At 40.3% G+C, this 19,256-nt stretch overlaps 1 protein-coding gene across 1 annotated transcript; it reads right to left on the minus strand.

Annotated features, from left to right (window-relative positions):
* Positions 1-19,215, minus strand: LOC124138904 (F-box only protein 15-like). Its single transcript, XM_046505799.2, has 15 exons — positions 18,752-19,215; positions 18,179-18,265; positions 16,116-16,220; positions 14,680-14,787; positions 13,610-13,702; positions 12,165-12,374; positions 11,497-11,635; positions 10,644-10,726; positions 9,623-9,678; positions 8,469-8,567; positions 7,079-7,194; positions 6,078-6,139; positions 5,034-5,071; positions 3,000-3,085; positions 1-1,567 (listed from the first exon to the last, which is right to left on the minus strand). The coding sequence occupies exons 1-15, from the start codon at positions 18,931-18,933 to the stop codon at positions 1,481-1,483; spliced, it is 1,551 nt and encodes a 516-aa protein (XP_046361755.1). The 5' UTR covers positions 18,934-19,215; the 3' UTR covers positions 1-1,480.
* Positions 19,216-19,256: the final 41 nt, after the last annotated feature.

The raw sequence follows: 19,256 nt of genomic DNA on the forward strand, positions 1-19,256 counted from the left end.
TCTGGAAAGCCTGCCAGTCTGGACCCATTTGTCTGGAAAGCCTGCCAGTGTGGACCCATTTGTCTGGAAAGCCTGCCAGTCTGGACCCATTTGTCTGGAAAGCCTGCCAGTGTGGACCCATTTGTCTGGAAAGCCTGCCAGTGTGGACCCATTTGTCTGGAAAGCCTGCCAGTCTGGACCCATTTGTCTGGAAAGCCTGCCAGTGTGGACCCATTTGTCTAGTAAGCCTGCCAGTGTGGACCCATTTGTCTGGAAAGCCTGCCAGTGTGGACCCATTTGTCTGGAAAGCCTGCCAGTGTGGACCTATTTGTCTGGAAAGCCTGCCAGTCTGGACCCATTTGTCTGGAAAGCCTGCCAGTCTGGACCCATTTGTCTGGAAAGCCTGCCAGTGTGGACCCATTTGTCTGGAAAGCCTGCCAGTGTGGACCCATTTGTCTGGAAAGCCTGCCAGTGTGGACCCATTTGTCTGGAAAGCCTGCCAGTGTGGACCCATTTGTCTGGAAAGCCTGCCAGTGTGGACCTATTTGTCTGGAAAGCCTGCCAGTGTGGACCCATTTGTCTGGAAAGCCTGCCAGTCTGGACCCATTTGTCTGGAAAGCCTGCCAGTGTGGACCCATTTGTCTGGAAAGCCTGCCAGTGTGGACCCATTTGTCTGGAAAGCCTGCCAGTGTGGACCTATTTGTCTGGAAAGCCTGCCAGTGTGGACCCATTTGTCTGGAAAGCCTGCCAGTCTGGACCCATTTGTCTGGAAAGCCTGCCAGTGTGGACCCATTTGTGTGGAAAGCCTGCCAGTCTGGACCCATTTGTCTGGAAAGCCTGCCAGTGTGGACCCATTTGTCTGGAAAGCCTGCCAGTGTGGACCCATTTGTCTGGAAAGCCTGCCAGTCTGGACCCATTTGTCTGGAAAGCCTGCCAGTGTGGACCTATTTGTCTGGAAAGCCTGCCAGTCTGGACCTATTTGTCTGGAAAGCCTGCCAGTCTGGACCCATTTGTCTGGAAAGCCTGCCAGTCTGGACCCATTTGTCTGGAAAGCCTGCCAGTGTGGACCCATTTGTCTGGAAAGCCTGCCAGTGTGGACCCATTTGTCTGAAAACCCTGCCAGTCTGGATCCATTTGTCTGAAAACCCTGCCAGTCTGGATCCATTTGTCTGAAAACCCTGCCAGTCTGGATCCATTTGTATGGCAATCCTGCCTGTCTGGACCCACTCGTCTGGAAACCCTGCCTGTCTGGACCCACTCGTCTGGAAACCTTGCCAGTCTGGACCTACACATCCGGAAATCCTGCTAGTCTTGACCGACTAGTCCAGACATCATGAATCTTGCTTTAATCTTTCAAAAATACACCTTTCTATTTACGATTCTATAATGACATTAAAACTCATTGTGTCAATAAACATTTTCCAGTGAAAGTTTTCAACCATTTTATGATAAAGTGTGACAAGCATTTGCAACAACTGCAGTGTTGCCATGACAACCTTGTTCAGTAACAGGTCTCAAACCACTCATTTATTGCTGCCAGCGCAACCCTCACTTCTAGGCAAGACACGAACGTGCGATCATCATCCATCTGTAACAAGAAACAGTGCCATCTCATTGCATGCCCTCAGCTGTAAGCCCTGTGGACTGAGTACATATCAGTACTATTCAACACACAAGCCACATCATGTTATCACAGTGGTCAGCTGAGGCACACTTGTGTACTACACTCTCAGCCAGTGTACATTTCCGTAAACACAGTTACAGTAGAACACGCATATAAGGAACATGGATAGAGCGAACAAACTGTTAAAAAATCCCCGATTTACCTCCTATATATTATCAAATAAAATTTACGCACATAAAGAACTCTCTACAGCGAACTAACATATATAGCGAACTGATATCTGATCCCCGACAAGCCCATTTACCACCAATTAGTGCCGTGTATAGCGAACTGAGAAATGTCACTCAGTGTCAAGTATCACTGACAATTGGCTGTATGCAGTCAGCAGCAAATCAATCACTGGTGACGATACAACCTTGTTAAACTTGCATGATGTTCATCTTGCCTGTCCATGGAAAACAAACACTGCTAATACAAGTCAATGTAGCAATTATGTGTATTGTGTTTTGTTTTAGCCAAGATGGCGGACGTTTCCGAGCGAAAACGTATATAACGAACAACGTATGTAATGAACTGATTTCTCCAGTACCTTGTAGTTCATTATATCCATGTTCTACTGTACTTAGCTGAGTGTGTATCATTGTATCAACACTATCAATTGACGGTCCCATTCCACAATGCAATTTAAGCGGTAGACTTCTGAGTGCCATACTCTTAATAGACTTACAATAGCCATAGAGCTAAGATTTCTTTTTGGGACAGGGCCCTTCTCCTTAAAATTATCTTATCACTACGTATCACAAAGACAATGTTAAAGTATGGAAGTTACGCTAAGCTATAAGATCACTTAGTGGCTCAGGTATGGTGTGGATTGATGCTTACATCACCTACCAATTTATTCACAACATGCCATCGTTAGTTATCCTCCGTTATCTTATCTACATTCTACATTTTTACTATGATAAATACTCTAGGCCCATTCACTACCATAGCTTCGTATTGAAATGTTTTTGAAAGAGAGGACACAAAAATAGTCATCCACTCAGGTTACATACACAAGTTAGCGTCACGAAACTGAGACATTACTTCCAGCATAAGAAGCTATGGTGGCCAGTGGTTCCAGGGTATTTATAATATTGTTTCTTTTTCAACGCAGCACACAGCAGTATTCCAGCTATATGACAGCAGTCTGTACCCGGTAATCTACTGATTGACATCATGAGCATCGATCTAGGCAATGACATGCCAACCAAGTCAGTTGGCCTGACCACCTGATCCTGTTATTCGCCTCTTATGACAAGCATGGCTTGCTGAAGACCACTTCTAACCCTGATCTTGGATATTTATCATAACAGAATGAAAATATAATACCCGACAATACTGGATGACAACATACCTGATTCAGTTCAATATGTACTTGTCCCTTCACTCCAGTGAACATGGCAGTCAAGTGATCCTCCCCATTGTAAACAAAGTCAACATCTACAAAACAAATTATTCATTAGACCACAGCAAAAAAATAGATCCTCTGGCATTTGTCATTTAGGGCACATGTAGTATCATAATATCCAGATAATGTACACCAGCCTGACACTTCATACGTCCCTGCCTCAGTGTGCATGTACATTTACTCACACAAACACCTGGGCTGTAGGTTTGTGGGCCTTGAGTGGAAAAAGGAGTTTATATAAACTTTTACATTTCATATGTTGATATGCTAATTGTGGAACTTGAGTATTTGGCTGTATTAGACACATGGAGGACTCATGACATCATTTTATTTGAATACAAAAGAAACAGTTGTTTAGAACAATCAGGTGAAGAGAAGCCTCGCCCTTTCCCAAAACTGTACCTTTTTAATCACAAAATGCACCGTCACACATTCTGTATTCTGTCAATCTTGAAATTAACGCGAGCGTGAATTAAATGCGAAAAATGCAAGTGGTCTTTGCTCGCATTATTAAACATCGTATTTATATCAACAATAAGACATTTTTGATAGCAGAAATACCAACTTAGACATATGCTGAACACAAACAACAATGTATTTAATATCACTGTTTATTAAGCAGCACTTGTAACAAGTATATAAACAATGTCATTCCAACACTAATTACATCCTGTGAATTGTCACTGCTGGGGTCAAGACAAGAGTTCTACTCACTTATGTCATCACTGATCACACCTGCAAGTCCAGACAGACACCACCCACGCAACACGGTGTCTTTGTTCTTTGCGACTGCGTCAAAGGCCGACACGAGCCAGCGCGCATGTATTGTTTTAGCGGAAGTACCCCACTCAGCGCTAATAAGCAGTGCTATTTGGTGTGTGATTGGATTAATGTAATGTTGGATTAAGGTGAGGATTCTCCTGTAAAAGGAGGGGGGTGTCGCATTTTTGGCTACGGACCAGCGGTCGCATTCTTTTGGAGACGCATTAATTTCACGAACCAACCCATCACTGGACAGCCAGAGTGCAATGAGAGTATGTGTTGTACCAACCCATCACTGGACAGCCAGAGTGCAATGAGAGTATGTGTTGTACCAACCCATCACTGGACAGCCAGAGTGCAATGAGAGTATGTGATGTACCAACCCATCACTGGACAGCCAGAGTGCAATGAGAGTATGTGATGTACCAACCCATCACTGGACAGCCAGAGTGCAATGAGAGTATGTGTTGTACCAACCCATCACTGGACAGCCAGAGTGCAATGAGAGTATGTGATGTACCAACCCATCACTGGACAGCCAGAGTGCAATGAGAGTATGTGATGTACCAACCCATCACTGGACAGCCAGAGTGCAATGAGAGTATGTGATGTACCAACCTATCACTGGACACCCAGAGTGCAATGAGAGTATGTGATGTACCAACCCATCACTGGACAGCCAGAGTGCAATGAGAGTATGTGATGTACCAACCCATCACTGCACAGCCAGAGTGCAATGAGAGTATGTGTTGTACCAACCCATCACTGGACAGCCAGAGTGCAATGAGAGTATGTGTTGTACCAACCCATCACTGGACAGCCAGAGTGCAATGAGAGTATGTGTTGTACCAACCCATCACTGGACAGCCAGAGTGCAATGAGAGTATGTGTTGTACCAACCCATCACTGGACAGCCAGAGTGCAATGAGAGTATGTGTTGTACCAACCCATCACTGGACAGCCAGAGTGCAATGAGAGTATGTGTTGTACCAACCCATCACTGGACAGCCAGAGTGCAATGAGAGTATGTGTTGTACCAACCCATCACTGGACAGCCAGAGTGCAATGAGAGTATGTGATGTACCAACCCATCACTGGACAGGCAGAGGGTATATACTGCTGCTACTAATACATGTTCCTCCGATCCCCACTAACACTTAACAAATAATTGAGAATGAGAATGATATACCCATTTTACAACAACAAAATCATACTTACTTTTTGTTTTTTCTTTTGTCTGTGCTGTTAATGGTGAACTGTAAGAATAAAGACATTTTACTTACTGTATCAGTTACATACTTATATATTAACAAATAAAACATACAGTAAATCATACTTTCTATCATGTTTATCAAACATTATTATAACTTAGTTAAATATTAATAAAAAAATTACAATAAACAGTCACATATTCATTAGTTTGTAATTTGGAAAGTTTGCTCTCTTTCTTTTAACTGAGATTGATAATACATTTTTGAATTTCTTAATCCATAGATTTGTCTCATGTGAGGTGAGGTGAAATGGGGTTTAATGTTGCGTTCACGATTTTTGCACTTAAATAGCTGTTTGTGTGTGTGGCTGCTTGTACTAGTTCAGACTAATATTGAGTTTGTAGTGCTAGCTCACTGAGATACCATGCCGCAGTTTAACATGACTACCCCCCTCAGACACAGTATACTGACTCCGAGCCGACCAGTCCCTGTTTTAGCCCCGTAGTACCGAGTGCCAGGCAGGGTAACAACAAGCACCATCTTTTAACGCCTTTTTGGTATGACATGACCAGGGATCGAACTACCGACCTTCTGCTCTCCGGGTAGATGCTTAACCACTAGACCACGGAAACGGTCTTTGTTTCAGGAATCATACAGTACATTAAGCATGTTCATATGAATAGGTCTTCAGCAACCTATACTTGCCGTAACAGGCGACTATGCCTGTCCTAAGAGGGGACTAATGGGATCGTGTGGTCAGGCTCACTGACTTAGTTGATGCATGTCATTGTATCCCATGTCAATCATTGGATTGTCTGGTCCAGACATGATTATTTACAGAGCACCATCAAATAGCTGGAATATTGCTAGGTTAAACAACAAATAAACAAACAAAATCATATTATCAACATTGTCACATATTATAATCATTACGATTGTAAGTGAGCTTGTGTAGCACTAGGAACATTCCTTAAACATGCCATTACGATTTTAACTCTGCTTAACTAAAAGAGATTTCGAATCATGCACAAAGATATGATGAATCACCTACCTGAATGACCAAAACACCGTTTCCCTCTCGTCTAGAAGCGTTAGATCCAACCATGCAACGTTCTGTAAAAGACATCTCTTCATGTACTGCATATCACAAGCACACAATAAAGCGGAATGACTGATTCAAAATTCATAGTAAGAGGTGAGGTGAAATGGGGTTTAGCATCACATTTTTCTTTGTAATTTTTTTCTGCGGAAGACAAACACGCTTTTTTTTGCAAATGTAGGGATTGTGTATGTGCTTGTGACGTGCTTCATTCCGATTCCCTTTATAGATGGGGTATATAAATTAGCATCAATTTTAAAGGCTTGTACAGGGGGGTCATCTTAGATACCATGCGTCAGTTTAACAGACACAGTAAACTGACTCTAAGCCAACCAATCCTTGTCTTATTCAATTTATGCCAAGAAGCACGAGGCAGGGTAACAACAAGTACCATCTTTTAACATCTTTTGGTATGACGAACCAAGGGATCGAACCACCAACCTTCCTGCTCTCCTGGCAGATGCTCTATCCACTAGACCACTGAGGCAGTCTTTACCATGAATGAATGAAAAAGTTCAGCTTCCTCGTGATTTCAGAGAAGATGTTTACAGAGCCAAAAATGATTTTGAGAAAATTTTGAGAGAATTTAAGAACACAACAGTTTTATTTATTATGCAGAAATGGTTGCACAGTGGACACATATAGCTATTCCAATCTAGCTGTCATGATTTGGACCAGTGGTTTCTGAGGAGAAGATGATTACAGATAATGCCAGACAAACAGGCTGTAACATCAGCTCACTTTGACGAAAACCTCATAAGAACCCCCTCCACACCCCTACCTCCCCATAAAAATAATACCCCAAATAATATTTATTTACCATCATTGTTTCAATTACGCATTTACACAATTTGACAAAAATGACGTCAACTCTTGGACAGTGTTAACAGTTGTACTTAATGCTATACACATAACTGAGAAGGACACACAGACACCTGTGACTGTTTAGTTACCCTGATGATGCCTTTGAAGAGATCAGTTTTCCAGGGGAGACTGAACTGTTTGGGGATGATGACGTGGTCCCCTGTGTGGTCCTTCCTGATCAGGCGGAAGTAGGCGTAGCCCTCACCTGAAACATGGCGGCCACTACTGTCTCATCCGCAATTATCCAGTATGTTATACATGTACCTGCATTCTACCCTGGATCCATTCGCTAAACATGGATCGTTTTGGATCCATTGCTTTCATCTCTGACTGAGCAGAATTTCTCTTGGTCCTGTTATTTGAGGTAACTGACAGCTATTTCAGAGACACAATGGTCATGAATGGGACTATATTTATCCCAACAGAATTGAGATAAAATACACTGGATAATAGGGCTGGGACAAGTCCACATTTACCCGGGTACCTGCTGTCCAGATGTACAAAATGTCCAATTGTGAATTATTTGACCGGAGCCCTGGCAAGAACTATTCAGATACATGTACACATATAAAACAATTTGATCAGGCATATATTGAAGTTGAAGCTATATCTTTACTCAAACATAAAAAGTCAAACGGAATGTATGACATTAGGGCTGGGACTAGTCCAAATTTACTACCCGGGTACCAACCCCCCTATTACCTGACCCTACCCGGGTACCCACTGTAGGTCTCAAGACATACAAAATGTCTGATTGGGATTTTTTTTTACCACATCACTTGCAAAATGTATTTAGATACATGTATTAAACGATCTGGTCATGCATATGTAGCGACCATAAAATTTCCGAGTCCCGTGATGGGATTCGAACCACGGACCTTCTGAGCAGAGGTCGGACGCCTTGTCCACATGACCAATGAGGTTAACCACGTCAGCAAGCTGACAAGGTAAGGATGTCATCTGTGGGATGACTCCACGCCCTGCTATATACTCCAGGGTCAACACAAGGCACGTCCCGGGCCGCACAATAGGGTACTGAGGCTTATTTTGCTCAAATTTAATATGAACGTGCTCAGCCCCACGTTGGGCGCCAATGTAGCGACCATCAAATTTCCGAGTCCCATGATGGGATTCGAACCACGGACCTTCTGAGCAGAGGTCGGACGCCTTGTCCACATGACCAAAGAGGTTAACCCCGTCAGCAAGCTGACAAGGTAAGGATGTCACCTGTGGGATGACTCCACGCCCTGCTACATACTGAAGTTGACTTAAGTTATATCTTTATTCAACCATATGAAAAGTCAGAAGGAATGGGTGCATGGTCAGAAAGAAATGCAAACATTAGTGACTTGTAGTGTAACCATAGAGTTCTAGTACCCACCCGACCCGTATACAATGATTACCCGTATACAAGATATTTTGATCCCTGCACAATTTTATGTCACAGCCTGCAGATGGAGGACGCCTTGCTGCACTCACCAATGTCTTGCTTCCTGCAGTGCAGGCCCTGAAACTGTTGTGTCCACAGCGAGCTTCTCATGTTGCGGACGTCCACTGTACACCGGTAGTCATGGAGACCTAGTCAACCACAATATTACTGGTATCAACTAAGAGAGATGTCTGTACACAAATGCATTCCACAGGCTATGGAAGAATACATTGCCACTGAACAAATGACTGCGGAGGAGTGTGATGCAGTGAATGTGGAGTTCATTCTCATCATTTATCATCCAAAACTGGCTCCCACAGGAGATATCGCTTGGGTGAGATCAAGCGATATCTACAGTGTAGATGTCGCTGCAATGAAATTGCATCACAATACTTTGCAGACCATTGTGACGTCATTGGTTACCATGACATCACAATCAAATGACATCACTAATGGCTCTGCTACTGAAGCTGTTTGCAGTACTTTTTACACTTATGACACTGCTTATTACTGTCTACAAACTGATAAAGTTGGAAGAATGACATTGGATGATAAAAAGAATCTCACCCTTGTGTCATTTGATATCAAATTTATCAACTCTCGCTGATAAAAGTGGAAAAGCTAAGAGACTTTTCGGGTGAGATTCTCTATGATTGTGATGATGTCACGCTATTAATGTTGCAGTTAATTCTGTGCCAGAAATTCACTGGCCATTCTGAATGTGTAAAACTATAGGTAATCATACAAAATTCAAGAGCAATATTATCGCAACCATAACATGGCACAGGTCGTTGAAATCACTCGATTCTGCTGAATCGGGGCTTGTTAATTTCTCCATTAAGAATTCCATGTCAACACAAGTACTGCAGCTGTGCTTCATCCTCGTGTCCTCATAGCATTATGATTCCTGGTACAGTTGGTAGGCAAAAACGCATAGGCCATAGAAATTTAACTTAAATATTTTCTTGTCCCTTGAAGTAGGGGCAGCCGGGTAGCCTAGCGGTTGAAGCGTTCGCTCGTCACGCCGAAGACCTGGGTTCGATTCCCGACTTGGGTACAATGTGTGAAGCCCATTTCTGGTGTTCCTCGCCGTGATATTGCTGGAATATTGCTAAAAGCGGCGTAAAACAATACTCACTCACTCACTTACACAAACATAAAGCGACACTTATATGCACTTTCTGTCTACTTTCACCACTCTTACCATAACTAGGGTCAATATCATCTGGTACAGGAGTGTGAACCGGCAGTGGAAATGCACTGTGAAAACAAGTCACAAACATGCTAATATCTTAGATGAAAGTATTCCTTAATGTAATCAGTAATACGCAGGTGGTGAGATGAAAGTTATCATCATATATTATCAAATGGTAAAGAACACTATCTCGAGAACACACAGATCCGCTGAGCCCATTTGTTGGTGATTTGCAAAGAATAATTTGTTCCAAAAAATTATTTTGCTTCAGGTTTAAGAAAATGTGATTGTAAAATCCATAACAAAGAGTACAATATCACTAATGATGTTATGATGTTCTGTTTGCAGTAATAGAGAGAATGTTGAATCAGTGTGTTGTTGGTTTGTTTGTTTGTTTGTTTGTTTGTTTGTCTGTCTGTCATGTGGGAAGTCAGCAATATTCCAGCTATCAGCCGATAGAAGACTGTCTGGGCCAGTGATAACACTATGGGGAACACTGACATGCAATCAACCATGACAGACACACCACATGATTCAATGTAGTTTATGTATTTGTTGTTTAACGCCGCACTCAGCAATATTCCAGCAATGTCACGGCGGTAGGTAAACAGTCAAATCTGGACCAGACAATCCACTGATTGACATGAGCATTGATCTATGCAGTTGGGATATGATAACATAAATCAACCAAGCGAGTCTGACCACCTTGTAGGTCGCCTCACACAACAAGCTTGGGTTGCTAAAGACAGGTCTTCTAACCCAGTTCTTTATAAGGGCTCAATTTTGTCGCCTCTTATGACCAGCAACAGAGTGATTAGGACCTATTTGAACCCTAGTACCAACGAGGATCACTGCAGTGCAATACATAATGCCTGAAGTGTTATTTCGCAAGCACTTTCATGCATCAACTACATAATTTCTGGACACGTGTGAACCAGTTCTCAACACAAAGAGGCTCAGCAATCTTATTTCTAAATTCTTTCATCATCAAATTAACTGATGAATTATTTCACTAAGAAATGTACTGTACCTGGTGGTGGTGCCTAGCAAGCATCTGTGTACCAACTGTAGATGGTGGTAACCGACGGCAACAAACGCCAACTCACCATCTGCCTGTGGAAAAGGTTAATAATTTAATGAGTACAAATAATTTCAAATAAAGACATGATTTACTGAGGAGATAAACCTACTGTGTATTCCATTTAGAGGAATGCAGATTTGATACCTGTTAATTCATTTTAAACCAACCACAATAACATATGGTTTCAATTTTGAAATATTTAAGGGTTTTCAATCATACTTTGAAACCTCTAATTCTTAAACACAGGTGGTTATCTTAATTCTACCAGTGTAGAAGTAATGAGATCTTAGGCATCTGTTGAGTCTATAATTTGAATTGTCAATTTCAGGGATCCATTTAACCATGCATTTTTGCTTTCATACATCTAAACCAAACTTTTTACCGTAATACTTAAATCACTTCACTATGAGACCCTCTGTTAGTTATTGTTTGCAAAGCTTTCTGTCTCAAATGTATTGCCACATTTGCCTTAAATATTCCAGACCAACAACACAGTATATCACATTTTATTAACATGAGTAAGCAGCCTCTGTATTTCAAATAGTCTATTAGACTTGGTAACTGAAATAGGTGATTTAAAAAAAATGTTTTCTCTAGTGGTGATCAGGTGATCAGTAAACTCCTGATATCATGTAGATCTGATATCACATGTGGACTAATGGGAAGACAAGAATCTAAAATCTCATTGCAGAATCTTGTACAATTAGCCGGGATATACAAATCTTACCATGACAAATGGGAAAATATCATTCATAATTTCATTTATCAGAAATTCAGCAGTAGAGGTTGATAAAAGCCCTACCTTCCATGTGGCGACAAGGAGGTCTGATGCAGGCACACTGTACAACACAATAGTGTCATTGGCTGCCACGGGCGTTGTGTCCTTCACATAAACACTCCACTTGAGATCAGTGCTGGACATCAGTGACCTCTGGTAGGGGCTGCAGAAATATACAAGTGGCGGTCAAGTGATATCATACAACGCCTAATTAAGAATTGTAGATACACACATCTTGCTATCTCATAGTAACATTGTGAGGGTACTGCTTTCAAGCGAGAACTGCTTGGAGGCTTTACATTTGAATTGTAATACAAAGGTTTTACTGCTGAATTGTGCAAACATCCTTTTAATGTGCATTCCTACCGAGTCAGCGGGGCAGATGATGAAAGGCTGTTCAATCTTACATGTCATGACTTCAGTTGTCTGCATGCTGCACATGGTCTTTGTCCTTCCCGCTGTCATCGAATTCATTTTAAACATAATTGTGTTTCAATACAAGGTTTCCCAGTGTTTCCTATTCTTTCTGGTATTTCTTGCATTTAGAATTATAATTTTGATAACACACTTCTCGATTTTGGTTGAAAATGTAAACATGTTAAACCTCGGACTCCATACAAAATTAGGGTTGATCTATGTCTACAGAGGACAATAACCACACCCTATCTTCCCAACACCAGCTGTTTTCTTACCCAGTCCGGACTGCATGACCTTTTTCATCAAAGAACAGTGGATTGCAAGAGAAGACTTTGAGTTGCTTGATTCTAGCCAGGGGGACATTGGTGAGGCTATACCAGCGTACTGCTATTGACATGCTGTGGTGGAATACATCACACGTCATACTGGTGTGCTCTTTTCCATCGCTGTCAATCAAACACAGCTGGAACCACACACCTGCACTTCTACAAAGAAAGGAAATTCTGTATAATTCCCACAAATATGTCCTTGGTTCTGAAACAGGTTGAATATATATTGCGCTTTCTCTGGAAACTAAACTAAACTATTATTACAAAAAAACAAAAACAATTATACTTTTTCTACACCGTAAGGAGTGAAAAGGAAATGAGAATAATGAAACACTCATACAAAACCCAACTTACACACAAAGCATAAAGCGCTGATGAGGCATGAGGCATGAGCCTCCACTATCCTTTTTATCAAAGTCATGTTTCCACCCTTGCCACATCAGTCCCACTTTCCTGTGCTAAATATGATTGGACTATTGCACATATCTATAGTCATTTCAGAGAACGTTTCACAAAATCAACATCCATGATTTACCGCTGTCTGTCTTTGTTGACACGAATACAGTTTTTTTCATCTTTTAAACCCCTCCACGATTGGCTGTGTTTATCTGTCAGGGATGAAATCACAAATGCTTTCATTATCTGATGAACTAGGTTGTCGCCTATTGTAGTTGCCATCTTTGTGAAGCCATCTGAGATAAGAACAGCGATCTGATTGGATGTCGGGTTTTCATTACAAGGGGTACAACTAATGATCTATGCACCAGAATTCAGCTAAGAAATGTGGCCTTGATGTAGCAAGGGTAGAAACTTAGGCTTTGATATAAGCTAGTGGCCTCGAGAAGATGCCCTGTGGGCTACATGTAACATGTTTAGCATTGTTATTACATCCAGGCTGGTACAAAGCCTTGTATATGTACTACCATCACCTGTGAATACACCTGAAATGTTGGGCAATAGTGACATGTGTCTATGTTAAGTCAGGAACTGGATTGAGGCTGTATATACATCATGGAAGTCACATGTGCCCTACTCTGTGCATGAGTTCAACCATTGTCCGAAACTAAAGCAATGTGTAGAGCGGATTAGCGTAAGGCTGAGGCATTATTTGCATGAGAAATAATGGTGATTTGAGAGTAGCTGTCTAGTTTTGATTCGTTAATTAATAATGGCAACTACAGCTCATATCGGACATATTTCAGTGACTGAGGGACAGTGTATACAATATCCTGAAGTATTGACGATGCATGTTTGGCAGTGCAGGTATAAATAAAGTCAGCTATCCTACAATATAGCATTTAAAAAGGTTTCTGTCAGTCTCTTGTCCAAACTGGCAGGCTTTTGGTGGAGGATAAACATGTAATTACTGAAACACAGACTGCCATACTAACCTCAGAGCTTTCTCTGTGAATCTGGGCAGACCAGTGTAGGGGTGCATCTTTTTCAGTAGCTTCAGACAGGTCTTGTTCCGTTTTTCTGTGCACCTGAATCACAGTGTAAACAAATCATATAAAGGGTCGATCATTTCATATTCTGGGGGATTTAAATTTAAAGAATCATTCCCCAAAAATTCCAGAAAAAATACTTTTTTACAAAAGAAACTAAATCATTCACTGGACAAACTGGATGTTCCAAATTATATGATCTCTTGAAAACATTGCAGCTAAAAATAATCTGTCTCAAACAAATATATAAGAAAATTGTTTTGTGCCAGTCAGTAACAGTCAGATATATTGCAATACCAGAGTCGGGGCCAGGCAAACCAGGGGGTGACAACATGAACACTGACACAGTGGACGATGACACACAATTTGCCAGCTTTGGGCACATGCAACTATCTCCATGGTAGAAAATACTCACGTAAAGTAACATATCTTTCATGATCACTTAATATGCAGTTGGCCAAGAGAAGCCTGTGTTATATTATTATTAATGATGCATTTCTTAACACATTCAGAACACACAGCTCACTACATATAAAATTACATTGAAATTTGAAGGGGGTGTGTTTTGTGATCTTGCAATTGACATTCAGTAACTGCATAATTTTCTTGAAAATGTATCACCAAATGAGTTTGTTATAGTATATACATTATACGTTTACCATTAGCTCAACTTATCATCAGGGGACACGGGTGGCCCAGTCGTCTAAGGTGCGATTCCCTGTGCAGAGTTGCATCCCTTGGGCATGCCAGAAACCTATGATTGTTGGTTGGAATCCTGGTTCGCCCCGATTATGTTTCTAGGTTTGATCACTTCGAGCTTTCCTCCCACATTAAGCTGACACGCTGCTATATAACTTGAATACTGTTAAAAGCAGCGTTAAACCCAACTCACTCACTCACTCCACTTATCACCATTAAATTTCCAGACAAATAAATGTTGAGTATGCTTCAAAATGGGGAATGTCACCCCTGCTCCCCCAGATCCACGTATGGGCAGCAAGTTTCGATGTTCCTACCGTTTTATACAGAGTTGTTTCCAGTACTCCAGAGGTGGTCGGAGAGGCTTGGCTCCGTCATCTTTCAATGTGGCACCATGTGTTCGGAAAATCTTCTCCCACAGCAGGCTGTGAATAAAATAATAATCATCACAATACTCGAAATTGTTTAGACGTTTTTATTTATGCATCAATCTTAATCAGAAAATTGAGAACAGTTTGGGAGATTGTTAGTTATGAAAATAACCTTTAAAGTGGGTCATTTGGGGAAAGGAAAATAACACTTTGACATGTCATATATTAAAATATTTTCTTTCATTTCATTCTTCCTGCTTCATCACACCTTTAGGAAAATACAAGGTATGCTTTTAAATAAATCTGGAAACCAAGTAATGGAAAATAGGCCCATCTCAATCTAAATATGTTAGTCTGGGCTTGATTTAAGGAACTTGATTTAACCTGACCAGGTGCATGTTGACATGAAAACCTAGTTGCACCCGACTAAACCAGGTTGCACCCTCTCACATAAATTTATAAAAGTTGAAACACAGATGCATAAACTAATCTAAGTAAACATAATCACAGATCTCCGATGACTGTGTCATGTGTCCTGAAACTGACACAACACAGGGATTTGTGATATAGTATGCCATAATGGTAAATAAAACTTAGAGATATTGAGTTTGTTCAAACATTGAGGTTGTGTGGACAAATTAGGGTTAATCAGACACAAATTTGAATGTAGACATTAATGTTAGGTTGCATTTTTGATAATAGGTAGCACTGGTGCATGTTCAATGTAAGCTAAATCAAGCCCTGTTAGTATCAATATACATCCTACACTAGCTGAGGTCTTGCTCTTGCTTGTTCTAGTAATGTCACTGGCATTATACAGGATGTGTGCCATTCACTTTCCTTGAGTCACACAAAACTTGAACCACCAAATATAGGCCTGTTGAAGGCCTTCGTTTATAGGCAATGATCATACACACTTTTCAAAGGCTAAATGTGAGATCTAGTGTACTTACAAACGGACTGATTTCATCATTTTATCTCACTTCAGTTTTCAGAATGGCTCTAATTGTACACCCAAATATACTAAAACTATATGTCCACAGACCAGTGTTTCAATATTATTCATCAATAGAGATAAGAACCAATATACTAAAGGATGTAGTCATCACCTATTATGAATGAAATAGTAATTTTGATTTCCGATCTTACCACATTTTCTAATTGCCTTTTCAGCATGTTCAAGTCGTTTTATCAAATTCAAAGGCCTTTCAAGCCAGTGTGAACATTATAATATGGTACACTGCCAAAGGAAACTTGGCAAGCACTCACAAGAAAGAAGGCTTGAATTAGCCTATCATAATCAAAATAATTTTTTTCACAGCAAATTACTGGAAATAAAGTCTCCCATCTTCCCGCCCTGATGAATATATGGCCTGTCTTACTTGTCATTGGCTTGATTGTGCCATCTCTTGCACACACAGGCAGCTTTCAGCAGATCCTGGGCTTCCAGACAGCTAAATATCTCCACCATAATCTCATATGGGAGACTTAAACAGAAAATTGCAAAGTTTTTAAAATAATCAATTGGGTATGAACATGATGAATACTGTATTCGACGTAATAAGCGCCCACGGCGATATTTGCTAATATATTGGCTGGTGAACAATCCCAATTAGCACTCCTTCCGTTTGATCAATGTACACAAGACTTATTTATTCGCGTTTAATACGCACTCGTGTGTTATATGCACCCTTAATTATGGGCAATTAAATTCTGGAAAAATATATTTGTCGTACATAAACAATTCCGGCTGTCAGCATAAACCTCGAAATTTATCTTTCAACTCCGTTTTTTTCACCAAAATGATATTCTAATAGGAGCCCCCTATTTCTAATTTTGAGAGTGCCCCGGGCGCTTATTACGTCAAATATGGTACATGACATTTTATTATGGATAAAAACAAAGATAACAAGATAATGATCTCATTGGTTTTGTCTACATATTGTTGTCTTTCTACATTAATCCTACCTTATGTAAACATATCATCATATATATCATGATATATAAATAACATTATACACTTTCTCAGTATTCACCTGAGAAGTAGCTCCAAACATTGATACAAAGGAAAAAGGAAGTTGCTTTCCATAAAAAAGAGTCATGTATTCATGTTCTTCCAACTTGTAGGGTAGTCAAGTTAATAAAAAGACATTACACAACAGGCGAAATAGGGGTGACAGTGGTCGAAATTAAGCATGAAAGTCAAGGGGATTCGTGCCCTAACCCGAATCTCTAATGGTAAAGATTTAGAGGGTTCTCAGATTCAATTTCTATATCAGCAAATCTCAAGGAACCAAGGACCCCTTTATTTCAATCACTGATGACTGCCAAAGTCATTCTTTTGTGTCAAAGGGTCGAGATAATGGATTTGGTTTTGTTATTTAAGAAATCTGTCAACTGAATTCCTATGTCACATTTATATTGAGATCCTAGCAGTAGCAGTACTACAACATGGGCTATACTTGGGATTACTCTTGGGTTTTAGCCCATAACCCTATATTCATGATATTTATCTAACATGTGCAATATGTTGTCAGATTTGGGATATTGACCGTGCATGCAAAAAAAGGTGTCTATGTTTTTCTGGTCATGTGAATATAAATTATTAAATACTGTTAAAAAAATGAAATTAGTTTTTAATTTCTCATGAGTTTTCCCATGTTTATGATGGAACTTTCTCAGTATGTTTAAACATTTAGGTACATGTATGTACACACAATAATACTACTGACAGGTATATTGTTACCTTTCAGGAACATGTGTATGAAACATATATTAATATTTTGTATACCCAGTACATGGGGATTATTCTAGCTGCCTAAGAAAATAAAAACACATATAAAAGTATGTTGATCACAAGTTCTGTTGGTCCTCTTATCAATTCAATCCATTGGAATAACAAATTAAAATTACCTGACCATAAACAAAATGACATCTTATTTTGCTTCAATTCAATCAAAACAGCTTTTTAACTCAAATACCAGCATATCTCATGGACCCCCGGAGGGGGCAAAGGTGACTCTGTCGTGTAAGGCGCCGCAATTTGCTGTGCAGACTTGCGTCCCTCGGACATGCCAGAAAGTTTTGAATATGGGTTCAAATCCTGATTTACCCTAATTATGTTTCTAGGTTTGTCAGCACCATAACCGTGCTTGTAGGTTTCACCAAAGTGGTAAACGTCGGAGACCTGCATCACTTTGGGCTTTCCTCCCACATTAAGCTGACATAAGTGACAAGTGATATAACTGGAATACTGTTACAAGCGGTGTTAAAACCCCCAACTCTGTCACTCATGGTGCCCAGGAGCCCCAGGATAAATAAGTCATCTGTATTTCACGGTATGATCTAGCGAAATTCTGTGAACAAATTTATTTGTGTTTGAGTGGGAACAACACACTATATTTATTTGCACAATATATGAAAGGATAAGACAGTTAAGGCCTACTGTTCTATTGTCGCCTTTCCTTTTATCAGTGGTGGAGGACGTCTTCGACTGTTAGTGACTGCAGTGGTATTTCTTCCTCCCCTTGCTCTGAAAAAGGAAGGTATTTTACATTCCTTGGGTTTTTTTTCTATATCCTGTAGTCATGCTGCTAATGATATGCAATATGTGTGTGTGTGTGTGCAATATGTGTGTGTGTGTGTGTGTGTGTGTGTGTGTGTGTGTGTGTGTGTGTGTGTGTGTGTGTGTGTGTGTGTGTGTGTGTGTGTGTACATATATATCCTGTACTGAATGTTTGATACCAATATCAGATAGCAAATTACAAGTCAGATACAGTGACAAAAGGACCAATGCATGTGTCGTAAATATGAGGCAATAGTTTTTCTTTGGTTCATATAAAACATATATACTGGGGGTAACCACAGACGTTCTGTCCTTAAGATGGACAATGTAAGGATGTGATGACCTCTTGCCCTAAATTGATTTAGTCTATTTGTTGATTCTATGATTCTTATACATTTTGCCATGAGCTAGAAGAGTGTGAATATTAAATATACAGATGCACATGTATCCTACCTTGAATTTGCCACTGGTTTTGTTGATGTTTTACCACTTCCGGAATTCATGGTTTTTTGGCTACTGGAACTACCGTTTCCACTTCCACTCCCTGAACTTGAATCATTGTTGTTGAGCTGTTTATTTTTATGTTTATCCAAGTATCCAGTTAGATGTTGTCTGTGGTGAGATGCGCTTGCCATAGTTCCCTTCTATTGGATCTAAATGTGTCGGTTTACAAGGCGTGTTTAGCATATAACATCTAATGACACCGATGTAGCAACATAGCAGTCGATGTAACCCATGTAAACAAACTTTCCGGATACGGAAATGTCGTAGTAAAAGACGAGACAGATATCAAACCAAAGATATAAAGTCGTTACCAACGCAATTACAACACCTTTGAAATCATTCACTGTCTAAAAGTTATTTATATATGCTAGAATTATTTACAATTGAAAGAATATAAAAATGAAACCTTCATACGTCGCTTATTTATTTTAATAGTTATCGTCCGGTTAATGTA

This window comes from Haliotis rufescens, unplaced genomic scaffold, assembly GCF_023055435.1.
Source record: "Haliotis rufescens isolate VD_foot unplaced genomic scaffold, xgHalRufe1.0.p SCAF_19, whole genome shotgun sequence".
NCBI classification, from domain to species: Eukaryota; Metazoa; Mollusca; class Gastropoda; order Lepetellida; family Haliotidae; genus Haliotis; species Haliotis rufescens.

What these genes read in the sequence shown, in the direction of transcription:
- LOC124138904 (XM_046505799.2), bottom strand. Translation starts at nt 18,933, where the DNA reads ATGGCAAGCGCATCTCACCACAGACAACATCTAACTGGATACTTGGAT. An exon ending in GGAAAGGCGACAATAGAACA is followed by an intron (nt 16,221 to 18,178) that starts GTAGGCCTTAAC and finishes TTTCTGTTTAAG; the next exon opens with TCTCCCATATGAGATTATGG. An exon ending in TCTTCAAAGGCATCATCAGG is followed by an intron (nt 6,140 to 7,078) that starts GTAACTAAACAG and finishes TGTCTTTTACAG; the next exon opens with AACGTTGCATGGTTGGATCT.